The 21,450-nt window shown below is 41.3% G+C and overlaps 1 protein-coding gene and 1 long non-coding RNA gene across 3 annotated transcripts; both read left to right on the forward strand.

Annotated features, from left to right (window-relative positions):
• The first annotated feature begins 412 nt into the window (after positions 1 to 412).
• LOC111239401 (alpha-2-macroglobulin-like) lies at positions 413 to 15,887 on the forward strand. 2 transcript variants are annotated; one of them, XM_022769272.1, is made up of 32 exons: positions 413 to 520; positions 681 to 861; positions 1,008 to 1,164; positions 1,301 to 1,353; positions 1,617 to 1,637; positions 1,907 to 2,072; positions 2,158 to 2,242; positions 2,358 to 2,463; positions 3,766 to 3,859; positions 3,949 to 4,058; positions 4,160 to 4,330; positions 4,507 to 4,731; positions 4,825 to 4,888; positions 5,511 to 5,656; positions 6,391 to 6,540; positions 7,078 to 7,215; positions 7,342 to 7,420; positions 7,534 to 7,714; positions 8,812 to 9,037; positions 9,154 to 9,280; positions 9,976 to 10,097; positions 10,273 to 10,324; positions 10,465 to 10,548; positions 10,667 to 10,843; positions 11,649 to 11,724; positions 12,261 to 12,417; positions 12,608 to 12,682; positions 13,310 to 13,472; positions 13,565 to 13,752; positions 14,610 to 14,822; positions 15,453 to 15,574; positions 15,728 to 15,887. In XM_022769272.1, the coding sequence occupies exons 1-32, from the start codon at positions 435 to 437 to the stop codon at positions 15,855 to 15,857; spliced, it is 4,125 nt and encodes a 1,374-aa protein (XP_022624993.1). In that variant the 5' UTR covers positions 413 to 434; the 3' UTR covers positions 15,858 to 15,887. The 2 variants fall into 2 exon arrangements, with proteins under 2 accessions (XP_022624993.1, XP_022624994.1); XM_022769273.1 differs by having other exon boundaries at positions 7,342 to 7,408.
• Positions 15,888 to 16,057: 170 nt separating this feature from the next.
• Positions 16,058 to 16,929, forward strand: LOC111239402. The gene is made up of 2 exons (XR_002665860.1): positions 16,058 to 16,159; positions 16,593 to 16,929. It is a non-coding gene; the product is annotated as an uncharacterized LOC111239402 (long non-coding RNA).
• The last annotated feature ends 4,521 nt before the right edge of the window (positions 16,930 to 21,450 follow it).

Consider the following 21,450-nt stretch of genomic DNA (forward strand, 5'->3'; position numbering starts at 1 on the left):
AGGTTACAAGTCTTTATTTCTAATTATTTCTGTTTGATATGTATCATTGGTCATAGCACTATTTTATTACAAAGCCACCTTTTAATCTGCTCCTGTTAAAGTTACTAGCCTACATCACGCATCAATAAAAACTCAAAACACTTCCTGTAATCATTTCAGATTAAAAGCCCTCTGGCATTTCAGTGGACAGAAACCCAAATCCACAGATCCTTTCACCAACCATAGTATAAAGTAAATGAAGTTGTTGATTATTCTTTAAAACAGCTTAGATCCGTCCTCTGGATGTGTGACATGTGGCTTCAGGATTTTGGTTTTGTCTATAAATGATTGACTTAAGGGATATGTTACGTTGTTTGTGTGATTTGGGTGATGAAGGAGGATGGATTTGTGGCAGAGTGAACAGAGGCTGGCACAGAGGCTCATGTCAGTCAGTCATGGGTTTTTCTGGGTTACAGATAAGGACATGGAAACTCTTTGTCTGCCTGAGTTGGATCTGTGTGGTTGGGACGATGGCAAAACCGTAAGTTTACCTGGATTGTCTCAAAAACTTACAATAGCATGTGTGTAATTTAGTTGTACACTGCACACAGAAAAGATGTCAATGCCAACACATTTCAGTAAGTATTAGAACTTGTTGTTCTGCTGAATTGTTTGAGTGCTGAATGTTTCTGTGTCTATAGACAGTACATGGTGGCTGTTCCTGCGGTTCTTGAAGCTGGAGCTGAAACCAAATTCTGTGTGAGTCTCCTGCAGCCCAACGAGACTCTGGTCATGACCGTCACTCTGATCTCCCAAGAGAAGAACACAACCCTTCTCAAACAAGCATCCAGTGAAGAGTTTCATACCTGCACTCACTTTAAGGTCAGCTCCAGAGAAAGTCGTTGATTCATTTCCTCTATTCCACTTTCCCCATTTTTTTGAATGTCTGCTAATTTATAAATATTATCAGTTTGGTTTTGCCTTGTTAACGGTTTTCCTGGTTTCTATACAATATTTTTCTCTCGCAGGCTCCTTTAGTGCAGAATAAAGAGGTGCAGAAGTTCGAGGTGGAGGTACGAGGCGACACATTTTACTCTAAAGAAATCAAGAAAGTCATGATCAAAGTCTATCAGCCAATGACGTTCGTCCAAACAGATAAACCGATCTACCTCCCTGGACAAACAGGTAACCCTGATCTTATCTATGGTGTTATATACTACAGCTCGGTCACATTGTTTAGAGTATTTTTCTAAAGTAAAAAATAAAAAGCCATATGAGAAAAAACTGTAAAATCTTAATTTAATCTCTGGATTATTCTCAGTGCATTTCAGGGTCATTACACTGGACACCAGGTTGAGACCTGTCGGTCAGCTGGTGAGTATTTGAACAGTATCTTCTTTCTTCTATTTAATTTACAAAGGACAGTGTTAGTGACACTGTGATAACGGTGCAGGTTTTAAGTTTTGCCCCAATGAACCAGAGTATCAGCTCCTGATGGATCTCTGGGTCAATAGTCCAACCAGGATCCCTTTAGGTTGACCTGCCTGTGCTGATTTGAAAGTCTCATTAGGAGACTACATGGTGGCAAGACACAAGCTCGTCCCTTAACAGATCTCTCTGCATCTTTTTTTTTGCAGTACAATGTCATCGAAATTAAGGTAAGGTTAAAATGCCACACCTTAACACACACAGTAATTATGATATTGTTCACTCTGAGGATGTGATCTGAAAGTTTTGTCCTCCATCTTTTTAGCAGGATGGTTATCATTATCACTTCACAGCAAGAGTTTCTTGGGTTTGAGCCCCATTAGAGCTGACCGGCCTTTCTGAGTTTACATGTTCTCCTCTGTTCACAAAGAAGACGTAATTTTGTGCATTTTGTGTGTAGAATTTTTTTTGCCATAAATGCATTTCTTTTATTAAACAGGATTCTAATGACAACAGGATTGGGCAGTGGCTAAATGAAAACTCGAATAGTAAAATATTGCAGCTTTCTTACTCTTTGAACTCTGAGGCCCGTGAAGGAAATTACCACATTTCTGTGTCAGTTGATGGAAGGAAAACCTCTCACAGCTTCAAGGTGGAGAAATATGGTAAGTCATTGTATGTTTTTTTTTTTTCGTTTTACCTCATGGTTTGGAATTAAACAAGAATGCTGACAACAACACTTTTCCCCAGTTTTGCCTAAATTTGCCATGAAAATAAATACACCTGATGAAGTAAGCATTGGACAGGAGGAATTCAAAGCTGAAGTATGTCTAAAGTAAGCACCTGTCTTTACAAATGAGAAATTACACTCAGATTGGTGAGTGAATGAATGTTGACTACAAAGCAGTTCACTATAGTAATGAACATTTTTGTTATTTGCATCTAATCAGATATACATATGGGCAGCCTGTGCCAGGCAGCGTTGAAGTTAAGGTCTGCCGAACTCATACCTATCAGACAGACTATGAGGACCCATGCTACAGGGAGACAAAGCAGGTACAGTTACTATAGCAACCGTTTCATCTCTCTGCTGAAACAATATGCATATAGACATAGACCTTACATAAACCATTACAGAACATATGTATACTGAATATCACTTACTGTACACATTTAACACTACATTGGACATCCTAAAGGAGTTTTAAATCAAAACGCAGCTGGACTTGATTATTAGTCTGGGAAGACGTTTCACCTCTCATCCAAGAGGTCAGATGCGTGTACGCATCTGACCAGGCTGGTCAGATGCGTACACGAACTGATGAAGCCTCTTGGAAGAGAGGTGAAAACGTCTTCCCAGACTAATAATCAAGTCCAGTTGCGTTTTGATTTAAAACTCCTTTAGGATACCATGACCTGGACAAATGAGAATATGCACAGGCTACATTGGACATATTTGTGAAAATTACATCTTACATCTTAAACTACAGACTGGGGCTTTGTATCTCACTGCATTAGATCTAAACAGCCACAGGCTTGTACTTTGTTCAAGGAAAGCTGAAGTCTCAAATGCCTAAATCATTCTTTGATCCCCTTTAGTGTAAGGGTCATAGCTCTAGTTCAGTGTGATGCTACTGTCACAATGGCCAACTGTGAAAAAATTAGTTCACAGTACAACTTAGTCAGCTATAACACAACACTGGTTGCTGATAAGAGTGCCTGAACACTACTTAGCAAGCGAGTAAAACAATTGTTAGAAATAGTTTGTTAGCTAAAAGTACAGACAGTTATAATAGTTAGCTAGAAATACTAGATGTAATAGACAGGTGTAATAGTTCGCTGAAATTGCTGGATAGATAGTGAACATTAGCTAAAAGAACTGGATGAACAGGGAAATTATTTGCTAAAAGTACTAACAGTTTTAGGTCTAGATAGGCGGTAAACAGTTATAAAAGTTAGCTAAAAGTATTGGACAAATGTTGAAATCAGTTAATTACAATGGAAGAATAGTTAAAATAATTAGGTAATAGATGAATGGTTGAAATTGTTACCAGTAATTCACAAAAAGTCTTTTACTGTAAATGTTAGTAGTCCCTGTATAAATCTGACTAAACTGACCTGATCTTATATGGAAAAAAAAATACTGTAACAATATTAACTGTTATGTAAGTAATAGTGAACATAAATGAACATTTGCTCAGTGAGCTACACTGAGAGAGATATTTTATTGAAAACTAAGTCAAGCCAAGCTTAATAAATTAGTCTGTATATCTGTACACACACACACACTTTTCTGTATATCTGACAGTGTACACCTGTATACTTGAATTGGTAATCACATACTTGATGATCTTATAGACAGATAAGACCGGCTGTGCCACTTTCACCTTCTCACCATACATGCTGCAAGGGACATTTTATCTCTATACCAAAGTCGAAGAGGAGGGGACTGGTAAGTGTTTGGATACTGTCTTTTCAAAAAGATAATTTTATGTATAAAAAAACTAATAGTTATACAGTAACAATGAGGTTTTCTTACAGGTATTTCATTTTCACAAACAAAGAATATAGGCTTTTCTTATAAAGTCGGGACGCTGTCCTTTATTGACACGCCTAAGATTTATCAGGAAGGATCAAATGTGGAGGGAAAAGTAAGTGCAAACTGTTTTCTTTGCTTCTTTAGTGTCATTTTGTACACAGTGGAACTCAAGCCATGTAATTCCACAGTAATACACCTTTGGGCTTCCAACAGGTTAAAGCAGTTCACTACAATAATACACCCATTCCTGACATGGTGGTCTACCTGTTTGAGGGGAAAAACAAACATTCAGCACGTCTGCTACAGAACCTCACAACTGACAGTGATGGTATCGCTGCTTTTTCATTCAACACATCCAACCACAAAGGGGACGTCAACCTGCATGTAAGTAAGAAGTTGCACTAAAACTACAGCCTGTAATCCAGGAAGATGATAATGCGAACCAAAAGCTCCATCCAACCATGTGCTTGCTCAAGTTTCTCTTTCACAAATCTTGGAAGTGGAACAGAAAGTTGATAATGCTGCTGGTTCATTTACAGTGTTTGTTTGCTTCGTTCTAGGTAAGGAGCCAACTGGAGTCAAGATCCCCAATTAGAACTCCATTCTATGAGGATGGACATCACAAAGTGTCTCTGGCCAAGCTTTCTACTCCTGATGCTAAAACAATCAGCTCCCTGGAGGTGAGGAAGAAGGATGAACCACTTCCCTGCGACAGAGAAGAGACCATCTCCATCCGATACACAGTAGTGGGAGAGAAACAGGCCTCTGTGGATGTGATGTATCTGGTGAGTGATGGGTGAAAGATTTCTCAGTGTGCCCTACTAATACTTTTATGACAAAGATGGAATAATACGATTATTCTCTCTCAAATCCTCCAGGTCTTATCCAGAGGAGCCATTGTCATGCAAGGATTTAAAAAGATTGAAGTGAGAGATAATTCAGGTGGGCAAAGACGTGAATGGTGAGTTTAAGGAATGACTTCTATCTGCTCTGTAACAGTATACAACAAAACTGTTGACATCCCTGTGCAATATCACCAACATGATGATGACAATGATTCAAAATTATACCATCCTAACAATAGTTTTTTGTATTATTTAAGTCCAAGTGTAGGGTACTTGATTTATTGTACGATTAAAAACAAACAGGTTTGATAGAGTGAACTCAAAATCTGGGACCTAAACTGCAACAAAGGTGGATTTAACGGGGATATAAAAGAACCTGTGAACACCAAAGCTTCCTCAGTTTTGGTCTGGGTTGTGTCTAATGCAACATGGCTCCACATGGTAAGGAACTGCCAGAACCATAAGAAACCAGATATTATGATACTTTATAAAGATGGAGAGGGTACAAGAGCATCAGTAGGCTAATAACCATAAGCTGAAAGCAGGGCTATACCCTTTACCCTTATGGTACTGAGGGGGGTCATGGGAGTTTGACCTACATTCATGTACAACTGATTATAAAAGCAACAGAAGACCACACACATTTTACACTGTGTCATTGATATATGGAGGCATGTGTTTGATGATTGTTGTTCATAACAGCTGGTCTGTTATTTCAGTGACTGAGGGAAAGGTGTCCTTTCAGCTGGAAGTGTCTCCAGAGGTGGCACCAGTCATCCAGGTCATAGCTTATGCAATCCTCCCCAGTGAAACAGTGATCGCCAACAGCACTGACTTCAAGACTGAGAAATGCTTCAGTCATAAGGTCAGTACAGAAGTCAGAGTCAGATACAGTATACAATGGTTGGTGATATAGAAGGTCAATATGTAGCCTGAAGTCAGACGGTTTTTATCTACATAGGACATATTTTATTCTCAGTTATTAAAACCATGCTAGTTATCAATCGAGATTTCATAATATCAAATATCAGGCCTAAGCCTAAACTAGATGAGAAAAGGCAGGAAAAATGTGACATGTGAGTCTTTTTGTCAGAGTGTCAATCATCCCAGATGCTGCATCAGTTGTCTTCCACTATGGCACGCTGCATGGAATAAAACAATCCTTTGTCGTGATCAGAGCTCATTTTGTTTCCAGTGTCCCATTATTGGGCAGATATTACGTAGTCTGGTCCTGGCTGAAGAAGATAAGTAAATTCATACATGCTTCTTTGCTAAGTCTACTGAGAGTTATTATCAGGGTTGTAAAACTTTCCTTTGCTGCAATTTATTAGTGTATTTATTAACACTAATCATATAAATTAGGAGTACAGCCACCGCTGAGTTAATGTGAAAATAATGCTATTAAAACCTTCCTCAGAACTACATTTATGTACCTGCTCTGCAGGAAGCAAGGGGTCTGGCTGCGGACCTTTGTTGCATCTCCCTCATTTCCTTTCATCTCTCTGCTGGTGCTAACTCATACAGGCAAAAAAGAAAAAGAAGCTGAAGCATAATACATGTTTTTGTCAAATTGACAAGATAAATTTGTCCGTGTGTCAGGTGTCGCTGGACTTTTCTCCGTCCTCAGCCGTCCCAGGAGAGGAGACCACCATGCAGGTGACGGCCCAGCCAGACTCTCTTTGTGGCGTGAGCGCTGTCGACCAGAGCGTCCTCATCAAGGAGCCGGGGAAGACTCTGAATGCAGACAAGGTAACTGCTGCAATCAACCATCCGCCCACTAATCCTTGTCAACAATTACAGAACAACAGGAAGCAACTCGAAGCAAGGCAGCCTATAGATCCTTCTCCAAAGCTCTTCCTGGTAGATCTCAAGGCATTCCCAGGCCAGATGGAATATGTAGTCCCTCCAGCATTACTGGGATCTGGCCCATGGTCTCCTCCCAGTCGGACATGCTCAGAACACCTCCACTGTGAGGCGTCCAGGAGGAATCCTAATCAGATGCTGAAACCACCTCAGCTGACTCCTTTTAATGTGGTGGAGAAGCAGCTCTAGTCTGAGCTCATTCCAGATGTTCGGGCTCTGAGGCTGAGCTCAGGCCCTCTTTATACAGCTGTTCACTGCTGTTTTCACCCACTTTTGGAACACTTTATTATTCTGTTCTTAAAAAGTAACTATGAGTCTACTTTGGCAAGTACACTAGGCCGAGCCAAAAGTACCCCAATTGTAGGCACTTCATCAAACAACAAACTTTAGTTGGTTTACCTTGATCCAGAGCTTTCTTTTCAGATACTTGACCTGTTGCCTGTCAAAGAAGTATCCCAAGTTCCATCTGAGGTCCGAGAGCAAATAGAATGCTTGATGTGGGGACGAAGGTACTTTAATCCACGCTATGCCGAGAAAGATGACGCCTTTAGTGTGTTCCGGGTAATTCTTAAGATACATTTTCAATATTAATATACAATATAAAGAATATTAAGAAACATTAAAGTGTTTGTTGTTGACCATGTGATTAACTTTTCAGTGATGTCTCTCTGTTGTTGAATTCTATAGAGAGTAGGACTGAAGATGGCGACTAATTTGATTGAAATGCCTGTATGCGTCATGCCTGAAATATTACGTAAATACTCTGGTAACTTTTTTTTTTTTTTTTCTCTCTATTACACTAATGTTTTCAGCATTCATTTATTTCAATGTCATTTTTGGCCTTTGTCTCTGAAAGAATATTGTGTGGTGTCTTTTCAGGTCCTTTGTTTCAGACCCCCTCATTCAGGTTCAGATTCACTTCAACTTCCAATCATCGTATGCGTGTTGTGAACTCTCCTGTTTCTATTGTGGAAATCAAGTCTGTAGTTGAGGCTCCGCCAATACAGACAGTCCGCACTTTTTTCCCTGAGACCTGGATATGGGACCTGGTAGATGTTGGGTGAGCATCTATCACAAGCCTTCTCACATGATATTGTTTGTAGTTTTGATCACCTAAACAAGGTTCTACCTTTTGTACCAGAATGTGGTTCTTTTTTAGTAATGTCATGCAAGACATTTTGTCTTGTAAGGCATTTTACCTTTATGTGATAGCACACTGTACAGATTACAAGAGGGAAATGAAGAAGCGACAATTCCCCGACTAAAACATAACTGGGAATATTCTGGTTACCTAAACACTAAACCTTCAGGACAACTCTACAATGTTTAAAACTGCACTCATCAAGTTTTTCTTATTAAGAACTGACCAAATGACTGTGTGCAATGTGAAAGGGCTTACAAGTGATCACCACCTACACCAAACACCAAACTGTAGCTTCCCTCAGCTGTGCAGAGCAGTTTAACATCTTTTGGCTCATTGTTTTGGTCTTACTGCCAAACAACTGTACTGCTTTCCTTCTCTCCCACCATCATCAACCCCATTCAAGAGGCCCTGTTGAGTTTTATTACAGACATAAAAACTTAGCTGCTGTGAACGTGGATTATTCAGCAGCAAAAGAGCCACATATTTCCTTCAGGAGTTGTTGAAGACCAAGCTAACGAGAGATATTTTTGGACTTCACTGGAATTGCATTTCAAGGTGGATAAAATTATGACTCCAGAAATGAACGCCAGTGTGTCTCTGTGTCTGCTGGATGTTTAATAGGCAACAATTTCACCATTAACAACTTGTTAGGTGATAATATGCCAGTGTTGTGTTCACACCATGTTCCACTGTCCACAAGTAAAACAAACAAACGAATGAATACAGCATTAAGTTGTTATTATAGCAGAATAGTTTTTGGTGATGGAAAAAGCTCATGAACCTTATAGAAACTATGTTTATTTAAGAAAATGTTTGTTGATTTACCACTCCCTGTTTTTGATGGTTATGAAACAGTTGTAAAGATTAGTTTGAATGCATTTTGATTATCTGATTTTCTCAGCTGTGTAAATCGTTGAGGTTGTTTATTCAGCATGACAGATGATGCCTGATTTCCTTTAAAAAGAAGTAGTGACTTTCTGAAAATACATGTCTGTGTGTGTCTGTTGATCCAGAGAGACCGGAACAAAGGACGTGTCCTTCACCGTCCCAGACACCATCACCACCTGGGAGACGGAGGCTTTCTGTTTGTCCCCTCAGGGTTTTGGCTTGGCTCCGCGTAAAGAACTCACTGTCTTCCAGCCTTTCTTCCTGGAGCTCACCCTGCCCTACTCCATCATCCGGGGGGAGCACTTTGAACTGAAGGCAACCACCTTCAACTACCTGTCCAGTTGCATCATGGTAATGTTTTTTACACGTACAATAGTGTGACAAATGAACAGGATTTATGATTAACATTTGTGTTGCCTGGGATGTGTCTTCAGTTTATGAACTATACTGTTGTCTTGGTTGAACAGGTCACTGTGACTCCAGCACCCTCCTTAGATTACACCCTCACCCCCCACTCTAGTGACCAGTATACATCCTGTTTGTGTGGCAGTGAGCGCAAGACCCTCAGCTGGACCATGGTCCCCTCATCTTTAGGTGAGGGTCAAGCTTTTATCTACTCTGATGTTGTCAGATATAAGATTTAAAGACTGTCAGGGTGGACAACCTGCTTCTCCTCTTCACCAGCATGACTTGCTGTAGACCGGCAGGTCAAAATTCTAATTCCTTATCCTGGAGTCCCTCAATACACCAGCTGACACTATCAAACCCAGCATGTCCTGTTGATCCTGTATCTGTGTTTTTACATTTACTCCCAGCTCTAGGACCTCCTGGTATTCTTATTAATTAGTGACCTTTTTGACTAATTTCAATCTAGTAAATTCGCTCTGGCCAGGGTAACAAATAATCTTTTTGTTGCTATTGACCCTAATGCTGCCTCTGTACTCCCACAATGTCACATCAGTGCAACTTTATGTTCTCATTTTGACTTGTTTTTCCAACTAAATTCAGCACCGTACCTCAGGGGTTCCTCAAAGCCCCATCCTAGGTCCTCTTCTCTTTTCTATGTATATACTTAATTGTCAGTTTATTAGACACACCTAGCTAAAACGAATGCAGTGTACAATATTACATACAACAGCTCTACAATAAATACTACCTTCATGATGGTTATAATGATCCATTTTTATTGAAACTACACTGTGTGTTAGGTGTTTCTGTTATTTTGTCCACTCTATTTATATATAAAAAATTTAAATCAGGTTTCACACTCTATTTGCTGATCTCTTTAGGGGTTGTGAACGTGACTGTGTCTGCTGAGGCTGTGGCATCCCAAGCGTCATGTGACAATGAAATTGTGACAGTGCCAGACAGAGGTCGTATTGATGTTGTGACACGATCTCTCATAGTAAAGGTTGGTGACTTAAAAAGAAGATAACAGAGAAAACGTTTAAACCAAAAACATTATTTTTTTCATTTAATACAAGAAAACATGTTATGTTATGTTATGTTATGTTATGTTATGTTATGTTATGTTATGTTATGTTAATGTTAATGTTAATGTTATTCCCTCCCTCCTTCCCTCTCAGGCTGAAGGAACTGAGATGACAAAGACCCACAATTGGCTGCTCTGTCCAAAAGGTAGGAGGAGTTGATGCGACTATATTTCCTTCGGATTGGGATGAATTGCCATCGACCATCCATTAAATCTAAATGACATCTTTGTTTTGATTGACTGCTACTTGAGTTTCTCTCTAAAACTGTTCCCTGTCTGTGCACAGGAGAGGCTTTGACGGAGGAAATAGACTTACAGCTCCCTGAGAATGTGATTGCTGGATCTGCCCGTGCCTCAATATCAGTCCTGGGTAAACTTTGTGCAAAACATTTTGACCACTCTGACTATCACTGATGTTCTCTGTGCAGTGTCTTTGAAATTTACAGTCAGGTTAGTTAGATGTTCAGTGAGTCAGTGTTTTTGTGCAGGTGACATTCTGGGCCGAGCCCTGAAAAACCTGGATGGGCTGCTGCAGATGCCGTACGGATGTGGTGAGCAGAACATGGCGCTCCTGGCTCCCAACATCTACATCCTCCAGTACCTGAAAAACACACAGCAGCTGACCCCAGCCATCCTGGAAAAGGCCACCAACTTCCTGACCAGTGGTGAGTCTCTGCTCGCTTCATATTGAAGAACAACAGCGAGAAACTCAGACATTCAAACCCGCCATGATTATTATTCACCTGTTGCATCACCATCAAGTTCAGTTTGGTAAAAATATAAATAAAAATGAAAAATAAAAAACTTTCAAATGAATAGTTATAATATAGTTATATATATATATATATGATAATTTGTACTGTTGTTGCAAACAAACAAATATGTTTTCAATAAGTACTTTAATTGAAAACATATTTGTATCTTTGCAACAACAGTACAAATATAAAAAAGAGATTACCTATCTAATTGGAATTATAGTTTCCCTCACACCATTTGTACTTGACTGGAGTCTGGAGGATTTGCATGATGAATTCTGATGACGAGCTTTACTATTAAAAAAAAAAAAAAAAAAAAAAAAAAACGATTAAATGCAACTCAAATTGGAAAGCTGGCATTGACACGCGATTAATGAACCCAGGTAATCTCTTAAAAACTGGTAAAATACAGACTTATAGCCAACTGTGTGAAGAAGTGTGTGGTTACTCTGCAGCAGCCTAGTGTTGTTTGCATGTGATTTAATGAATCCCCAACCATCTTCAGTTGTAGAGTTTTGCCCATATAAGATAAAGTATGAGATTCTAAGCCGAGCTCAGTTCACTACCAAATTATATAAATGCATAAACACAAATTAGTGCTTTTCTAATTTATCTAAAAATACAATCAAATTATTACCTTAATATCAAACACTGTATCAAATCTGAAAATGTTTGAGGATCACAGCTGGAATTACATGTTGTTGTTGTTACACAGGCTACCAGAGACAGCTGAACTACAAACACAACGATGGTGCTTACAGCACATTTGGGAGAGGAACAAGAAACACTTGGTGAGAACATTTATTATGTTACTTATTTAATTATGTCAAAGATTAAATTACGTTGATTTAATTCCCTTCAATAATACATAATGACAAAATAAAGGAAAAGGAATTTTCGCAAATTTATTAAAAATCAAAAACTGAAATTGAAAAATGAAGCATTGTGGTGGCAGCATGATAATATTGGGGGGAGGGGGGCTTCTCAGTGGCAGGGACAGTCTGAAGCGAGGGAACGATGGATGCAGCCAATGGTGCAAAGTTTGTAGGGACAAAGAAGACTCAAAGCTAAATCTACAACACTGAAACTTCTGTAGATACAATTACTTTGTGGTATAGTGTACAATTAAAGGACAATATGACCTGATAATGTACAATATCCATCCAGTGTTGCAGGGAAATACAGTGTTCAACTTTAAAGCAGTTCATACGCCAAAGGCAAATACAGTAATACCACTAATGTGAAGACATTAAAGTATCACTGGGGCATTACAAAAGGTGCCTCTGCTTGTGTCAGTTATTGTCTAACCTTGTTTTGATGTCCTCAGGCTGACTGCTTTTGTGATGAGATGTTTTGGCAAAGCTCAGTCTTTCATCTACATTGACCCGGCAAAGATCCAACAGTCAAAGACTTGGCTGCTGAGTAAACAACAAGGCAGCGGCTGTTTCCAGAAGTCAGGAAAACTCTTCAACAACAGAATGAAGGTAAGCTGACAGCACCTGTACAGTCACTATGAAGCTGAAGAAGTGAACATACAGGTAGAAATATTTACTTTCACTCAGTGACATCTTGCTGCAGCTTCAGTTAAATGCCAATTCATTCACAGCTCAGTAATAACTAACGCCAGAGGTACGGTGATGATGACGAAGTCTGATTGGTGCTTCCTCTCTACAGGGTGGTGTGTCTGATGAAGTGACTCTCAGTGCTTACATCACTGCTGCCCTCTTGGAAATGTCCGTTGATGTTGAGGTGACTCTTTCCATTGAACCTGTAACTATTTGATTTGACCTGTGACACATAATCAATCTCACCTGTGGGTGTGATGTCACCCTCTGCTCACTGTGTGTACACGCAGCCTCTCCTTGTCCTCCTGATTAGTAAGAGCTTGTGTAAGTTGCTTGTGGTGAGCTGCCTTCTGCTCGGTGAGTTGCGTACCTATACAGTGTAACGTTGGGCATAAATAGTAGCAGCAAAACACAAAGTAAACATATTGGTAGCACTTTACATTACAGCTTGATAATGCACCTTAGGAAAACTCATGTAAATAGACAAATAAGAAAAGAAATTAAAAAACATCTTCACCACAACACAACAGAAGGGTTTCCAGGGGACGCTAAAAAGTGATGAACCCATCTGGATTTATTAACATTAACGTCCCAGTCAGGTCCATCACAGTAAATGACAGACACTTTCTGCTCATTGGTATGAAGTCTATAATGTGAGAGACACACAACAGACTAATAATAGTAAACGTAAGGAAGCTATTACATCCAGATAGTGTCGAAATTTGTTCTCTGATCACTGATATGATCAAATAGAATCTGCTGTCAGAAGAATCCTGAGATTATAACGAGGGATGATTTCAATCTGTAACAGGACGATGTGGTGAAGAAGAGCCTGTCCTGCCTCAAGGAGTCCATCGGTGACCTCAGCAACACCTACACTACAGCTCTGCTGGCGTACGTCTTCACCCTGGCAGGAGACACAGAGACACGTGATCACCTTCTGCAGCACCTAGACACCGTCGCAGTGAAACAAGGTGAGCCGTCCTCCTACAGGAAGTCATTCTGGATTCAGTTACTGTGAACGCAGCTCATCTCATGCCTGTTTGTTTGTGATGGCTGTTTTTAGGGAGTCTCCTCCACTGGTCCCAGACAGCAACAGATACTTCAGCCTCTCTGTCTGTGGAGATCAGCTCCTACGTTATGCTGGCTAAACTCAGCGCCTCCCCCACTCCTGAAGACCTGGGCTACACCTCTAGCATCGTCAGGTGGTTGACAGGCCAGCAGAACCATTATGGAGGCTTCTCCTCCACACAGGTACAGGACATCAATGTAAACATACAGTGTTAATGTCTGTGGCTTCACTGGTGTCTCGTGTCCTTACTGTGAATCTATAAACTAATAACATAACCCTCTGTTTACCTCATACCACACCTGTTTAAATTCACTGATCACCACACATTCAGAACCACAACAGTGTTATTACCCATTTACTACAAATCACATTTAATATTACTTTCTAGTTTTGAAGTTCTTCTCTGACTTGCCACACTCGTTAATGTGTCGACTATGAACTGTAACGGCCCTGGTTGGCATCTGTATCTAAAGTAGATATAAAAAAGAACACGCTGAACGTAACCTGCCGTGAGCCGCCAAGAGCGAGTGAACAAAACAGGCCGTTACGTTGCTGCTCTTTTTGTCTTGTGTTGAACAGGCATCAAATGTAAAGAAGCTCGTAAGTGTCCATCTCTGTCTTTGCATCTTTTTGTTGCCTCAACATGATGGGACAGTCTCTCACCAACGACATTGATGCTGTTGCACTCAGCTGTGCACAAAGAGTGAGGAAAGTAGTTGAGAAAAGAATGAAAAATAGTTTCTACATCGTCACACCCCCGGCTAATTACTGGGTGAAATGGGTGACTGATAGACAGATTCTGACTTTGTAAATGTGGCTTCAGATAAATGATCCAACAGCCACTTTGCTTAAAGCATGAAGAAGCCTTTGGTGCCCAGAGATAAATCTACATTTAGAGACACATGAAACATGGCTGAGTTGCTGTATGTTTATAAGTGAGAGTGAAATATATTTGTATGGTTGTCATTACGTCACAGCAATGATGTTTATTATATTACTCCTCTTGTAATGTGTCATTACATGTGTGTGTGTGTTGTAGGACACGGTGGTGGCTCTTCAGGCTCTGGCTCTGTACTCCACTCTGACGTTCAGTCCAGAGGGTTCGAGCACAGTGACCGTCCAGTCCGCCAGCGGCCAGCTGACAATTGATGTGAACCAAAACAACAAGCTGCTCTACCAGGAGAAGACGCTGCCCGACGTGACGGGAAAGTACAGCCTGGAGGTGAAGGGCACTGCATGTGCTTCAATGCAGGTCAGTGGACATATAATTAGGTCCAGATACATCGATGCCCGACATCAGAGGGACCGATCTTTTCATTGCCAAATAGTTCAACGATATTTTAGTTTAATTCAACTCATGCAGCTTCAGTCAACTTCTGGTCCGTGTCATGTCGACATAAAGCCAAGTCTGACTGTGAGTACCTTTACATGCACTAATGTCCCTGCTACAAGTCAATGCCGAACACCAGTGCTGCCATCTGGTGACGTCATTGGGACATAGAGTATATTCATCAAAGCCGCCTGGACTGGCAACTGTGTGAGCAAATAAACTGCAAAATAAGTGACAGCCTGAAGTGTAGTGACCCCTCCTCTTCTGTCTGCAGACCCCTCTCTGTGAAGTGCCATCATTAGGTTTATTTAACAATGTAATGGGTGTAATGACATGTAGGACATGGAGTGGGACGGACTTTGATGTAGATGTCTAAAATTAATTAAAAAAATATTCCATACTAAAATATTCCGTCCAACTGGTGGTACTCGAGCCAAATCCCCTCGTTGTGTAAGTTTGTCCCTTTCAAACAGCAACAGTCACCAACACGTGAAAACAAATTCTTCAGATTCTTTTTCTCGTTCACCTTTAATATGACGAACCGTTCCCCAGGTTTCTCTTCACTACAACATCCCAACTCCTACTGACGGCACCACTCTCACCGTCAGAGTAAAACCAACCAGCTGCATCAGCACATCTCTCAAGCCCAGATTCACTCTGGAAGTCACCTCCAGGTGAGTAACCAACCAGCAGGTCCACCTTCAGTTAGAGAGGAATACTGCAAGTGATCCTCTGTAGCTGCCAGTGCTAAATACCTGTCTCTACTGATACGTCTAATACAACTGTGTAAGGTGTGAAGGACTCACGCTGTTATGGTTCTGTTGCAGATATAGTGGAAAGGAGACCACTCCCAACATGGTGATCCTGGATATCAAAATGCTTTCTGGCTTTGTCCCAGACCCAGAGTCTCTGAAACGCGTGAGTTATCAGAGAAACTTTGAGCTCAGTAGAAACTGATGAGTTTTCATGTTTTGATGAAGCTGAGTATCGTCTCCTCACAGCTCCAAGGTGCTCTGCTGGGGGACCGTGTCGAACAAAAGCAAGACCGCATTATGGCCTACATTCAGGGAGAGAGAGGAATTCACAGTGAGGATCAACAGATGGTGCTCTCCAGATTTGTTACTGATCGGGTCGTCTGTTTTTCTTCCAACAGTTACCAAAGCGCACAGCCATCATCCACAGCTTAGAGCTCATTCAGGAGCTCCCAGTGCAGAACCTGAAGCCAGCCGTGGTCAAGATCTATGACTACTACCAGCCAAGTAAAACTGATACTCAGACACACACCATAAAACCAGACTTTAAAATCCTACAAACCAAACATTTAGTTTGAAATGTACCCTGGATAAACAACAGCTTTAAAATTCAATGAACATAGACTGCAGTTTGTACAGAAGCCCTGAAAGGCCAAAAAAAAACTTTTGAAAAAATGATCCTGTCAGAAAAAGGTGTTCATCTCTTTCAGGGCTTCCATGAGTTTGTCATGAAAAGAAAAATACAGTGTTTTATCATCCTGGTTCCTACACCACATGGAAATCAAAGTTCATTATATTCATTTAAAGCCTCAGAAACAGTGTGAATTTGTCAAAACTCGTGAAGAAAGCAGCTGTTAGTTTTCACAACAACCACAAACGTTCACTGTTTGGTTTGTTCAGTCTCTCTTCGTCTAATTCTCCTTTTCTTTTCTCCTCTCAGGTGACCAGGCTGAGACTGAATACATCTCCCCTTGTGCTGCAGGAAACAATCTGGAATAACATGCTGTCCCTGTTATTACAGAAACAAAAAATTCAACAATATATGAAATACAACGTACAAAATGTTTTAAGTTTTCCTCTAACCTACAGGGATGATTGTAGAACTTTTATTTTTAATTTTTATGATGAAAAGTCTCACTATATTATATTAAACTATATTTGATATAATGTAAAATAAAACTAAAGTCCCCTGATGATTTTTCCTTTCATTTGCAGCTTTAAGACTGATGTGTTCTCTGTGATTCAAGTAAAACCTTTAATAAATAATAATAATATAATCACATGTCTGTTTGTGTTTATGTACCTGCATTATTCTGGCCACTATAGGAGAGTGGAACAAGTTATCAGTGGAACCTGCTGACTGCTTCTCCTGCTTTGCTCATATTCATAAAGTAAAAGTCCAGTGTAATCCTAGAACACATACATGTGTGAAAAATTACATTGCTATCATGATATTACATTTTAATTTTCAAATTTACATGATCATCTTAATCTAAGTTCCCAATTGGCTTCTATATGTGACTTTAATATTTATAATTAATGAGCAGCCTGGGCCCTCCAGCAGGGGTCTGCCTCCTCCTCCAGACGATGAACAGCACGGCCCCTCATCCAGGGCTGTTGGTCCCCCCCTTCGCTCCAGCACCACTCCCCTCCTCTGTTCAGCCACCTCCTCTGCCTGGACTACCTGTACCCAGGACCAGAGCCTACAGGAAGAGGAAGGCGGCCCGAAGCTGCTGTGGCAGAGCGGGGGCCGCTGCCCGGAGGAAAAACCTCCTCCGGCTGCTCATACATCTGTGTGTCCAACCCAGAAGGATTGACACTGACCTCACTCACATTGCAGGTGTGTCACACTGTGTGACTGTTGGTGGAAAGACTGTGGAGGGAAGAGATGAAGAGAAGACAAGGGGACAACGTTTTCTATCTTCATGTATAATTTTTAATTGACATTATTTATAATTATTATATTTCATTTGTTGCATTTGGAGTGGTGTTTGTGTCAGCTGATGTCTCATGATGATCTCAGTCCAGTGTTCCCTGTCTTTTAGCTCTGTGTTTGGTCTCCACCAGCTCCTGAGGGAAATCTGTCTCTTTAGCTTCTTAATGCTCCACTATGTTCAGCAGCTGCTCTCGGACCGTGTCTGTCTGCTGTTTGCTGCTGACGAGGTCGTGGACAGTGACTACGGCCGAAAAGTATATATATTCAAAGATGACAAAGACGGTAAGTGAATCATTAAGTGTTGTGGTAAAAGTGTTGTAAATAGTTTCCATTGGGCACAATGTGAGGATTCATTTGTAATTTGTGCTTTTATTCTTGCAGCTTACATCATGTGCTGTGGTGCAGTGGATGGATGGGCATCAGTTGAGAAAACAATATATCGGTACGTGTGGCTCGATCAGGAATGGTGTGCTGTGACTTTTCTTAGAGATTTGAGTAACCATGGTGACGTAAATGCTGATTAAAAGGTGAAAAAAATCCCATAGAGAGTGAATGGGGAGATGTCTTCAAAATGACCAAACCCAGCCCTCTTTGGATCTCTACTGCTGCATCATACTTCAACACACACACACACACACACATATATACATATATATATATATATGATGATGTCAAGTCCAGTGACATCATGTCAAGATGTAGTGGTACAGCTTTATTGCAGATCAGCTTCTGTTAGGGCATGTACATGTGTGTATACATGTCTCTCTGTGGTTGTGGGGACAAATTTGTGTTTGAAACCATCAGTGTGAGGTTATTTTGGCCAGTTGTCGCAGCTTCAAAAGGCTTTTAGAGGGACAGACAATAATCGTAAAAAACAATGATGATATTGATAACAATTGTTAACAAATGATATACAATAACTGCAATAAATGATAATCACTATAATGGCGGCAATGTATGTGTGCACGTACAGTATGTAGAGGTTCCCCCCATTTTCATTAGCGCTAGCATTACCAGCCAGCTTGATTGCATTGTCCATTTATGAATGAATTTAACAATTTATAAGATTGCAGAATACTTCAATGTCATAAAGTGAGAACTTCTTACAGCCAGGAGCCTGTTACTGTCAGGTTGCTGATGCGGGTGGGCGTACTTGGTGTCCTTGGGGACACAGGTCAGATCCACCCCTCACTCCTCCCCAGCTCCACCCTCTCATCCAAATATGGTTTCTTCTGGCTCCAAAAAACCAAGATGGCGACGTCCATTAAGCCAAACTCGAGGCTTCAAAACAGCAGTTCACAAACCATTTGGTGACGTCACGGCAGTTTGCCACTTGGTCATAGTATATTAAGGCACAAAAACATCATAGTATATTAAGCCGTTAAAATGTCAAAAAACGTCATAGGCATTAAATTCACCATGCATGTCTTTGCACTGCAGGAGGAAGCCGGAGTATTCGGAGAGAACCCAGAACTGTCATTGGAATAGTAAACGTGTTGTGAGTTCCGTTTTATGAATTGGTCCCTAAAATTCAAATTTAAATGTTTAAATTTAAAATAAACTATGGAAAGTCACAGCAGAACTAAGGGAGGCATCTCCTGAAAAGCAAGATGACTGCAGGTAATAACAACCTGCAGGAAGTTCTTGCTGAGGCCAGTACAGCACACATGAAGGTCACCCAGGTGAGTTAGAAATGAATGCAAATGTTAGTAGCTTTAACTGCTGACGGGTATGTGTGGCAGAAAAGTTGCAGATTTTTTTGTGTGTGTGGTTACAGCTGTATGTTGGGTAAAACCGGTACAAGCTGATGTAGAGGACCAAACATCACATCATGTCTCAAACTGTGGATGTGACCACGGAGCCTCTGACATGGCCCATAGCTCCAGACGGCTACGTCCCCAACTCTGTGATCCGGAGCTTGAGGAGGAAGGGGCGGGGACTCGGCCAAACAGACTGCTGGGATGACATCATCTTATACAGTCTTCATCAGGACACAGAGGATGATGAGGATGTGAGCTCCAGGGTCTTCTGGTTCTTTGAAGATGACGAGGATGAAGAGGAAGAAATTACGTTCGATGTGAAAAGGAGGAAGAAAGACAAGGAAGAGGATGATAAAAGAGATGTGAAGGGAAGAGAGGATAAAAAGACAGAGACGGTAAGAAAGAAACAAACAGAAGTGGAGGGAAAGGAAGTGGCTGATGAGAAGAAGGACGAGACGGATAGAAGACACATCCTGACACCATCCCACGACTTCCAGACAAAGACTCATCTTAACCACGACAACGGAAAAGTGAAGCCTCAAAGGCAAGAAGCTGGTTCGACAAGGACTGTGAACTTCCTGTAAGTACTAAAACTAATGAGCAGTTGCAATTATTCAAACCTTCTCATGCAGGTTTCACAAATCCCCATGAATGACTGAATTTGTGTTGTTGTTTTTTTAAGACCAACCTCCTCTCATGAACAAACACCTGCACCTTTGAGAGACCTGAGGGAAGACATGAAGCTTCCTGAAGCCGTCACACCTCCACTGCAATATCCATCAAATACACAGAGAACACCCAGTTTCATTCCTCAAGGTACGAGCAAATGATGCTGAACTGTGGCGGTTGAGAAAATGCGTTTTCCCCCTTTTTCATTTTGTAACATTTACTTTTCCTTTTCTTTAGGGCGGCCAAAGCCTCCTGTGGTGTCAGCAGATCCTTTCATCCCAAAGCAAGGTCACCGTCAGTCGTCCTTCACTAGTAAGTTTAAGTGAGTTATTTTCTCGTAATTTGGAGTTTTCTCTTGGTCCAGATCTTGTGGTGTTTGAGTCATGAACTCCTGTTTGTATGTATCTCCCCACAGCTGCAGAACCCAGTTTTACAAGGTGTCTCCCAACCACAGAGCCCCAGAACTGGACTTCTCATCCCCAGAAGTCTGCCCCTTCAATCCCAGAGGATCCTCAACCCCAACCAGACCCCAGCCCCCCTGAACCAATCAGAGATAAAAGGTTCCTCCTGTCCTCAGACAAGTACAGAAACATCAGCGACCAAGAGCCGGTGACCCTTGATAGAAAAGTCCTGGAGTTCTATAAGAAGTTGAAATTGTCACGCTGTGGAAAACTCTCCAGCCCTGCTCAGTGCTTTCCTGCTTCTAGAGCTACACAAAGTAGGGGGCGGAGTCTGAACGGTGGCCTGAGTAGCTCTTCAGCATTTGGGACGAAGTCGTCCACTATTCAAACTAGTCCCAGCCGCCCACTCTGTCCTGACCCTGCACGATTTGCACAAGGCGTCACCTCTATCGAAGACCAAGGAGGCCACAAGCGCGCAACAACAAAGCCTCTAGGGAAGCCCTCCAATGCCAGACAACTGACTTCAGTCCAGCTTGGTCAGGGAGCAGCACCTCAGAGGGTGGTGCAGAGCATTCAGATGAAAGACACTCAGGAGCTGGCCTCCTCCTCCTCCTCCTCCTCCTCCTCCTCTCACTTCCATCATGTGATCCCAATGGCCTCCCAACACAGCTTCTTTACTTTGGATCCCTGTGGGAAGACTCGGTATGGAAGGCTGCAGTTTGACTGGATGAGGTTGATATGACAAGCCGCAGAAAGTCTTGGCAATTTAGACCAATGCTACCGCTCAGGAAGTCGTAGATGAAAACAGGGACTTGTACCATCTTAATACGTCTGTTCAGCAACTGGCCAGCTGTTGCACCACTTCAGCAAATAATAAAATAATATTTTGTGCATTATTTTCGTCAACATTTTGCTCATATAAAAGAGTAATTTAGGTCGAGGCATCTCAAGGCTGAGAAGCTTCTCTGCTCACCACAGTTGTGAAGAGTGGTTATCTGAGTGACCGTAGTCTTTCTGCCGCCTCAGCACTGT

Source organism: Seriola dumerili, unplaced genomic scaffold (assembly GCF_002260705.1).
Source record: "Seriola dumerili isolate Sdu_G_001 unplaced genomic scaffold, Sdu_1.0 BDQW01002628.1, whole genome shotgun sequence".
NCBI classification, from domain to species: Eukaryota; Metazoa; Chordata; class Actinopteri; order Carangiformes; family Carangidae; genus Seriola; species Seriola dumerili.

Bases quoted from the DNA above. Each gene is read 5' to 3' on its own strand.
- LOC111239401 (XM_022769272.1), top strand. From the start codon at position 435: ATGGGTTTTTCTGGGTTACAGATAAGGACATGGAAACTCTTTGTCTGC. The intron at 4,331-4,506 runs GTAAGTAAGAAG...GCTTCGTTCTAG, and splicing joins AAGGGGACGTCAACCTGCAT to GTAAGGAGCCAACTGGAGTC. The intron at 9,281-9,975 runs GTGAGGGTCAAG...TGATCTCTTTAG, and splicing joins CATGGTCCCCTCATCTTTAG to GGGTTGTGAACGTGACTGTG.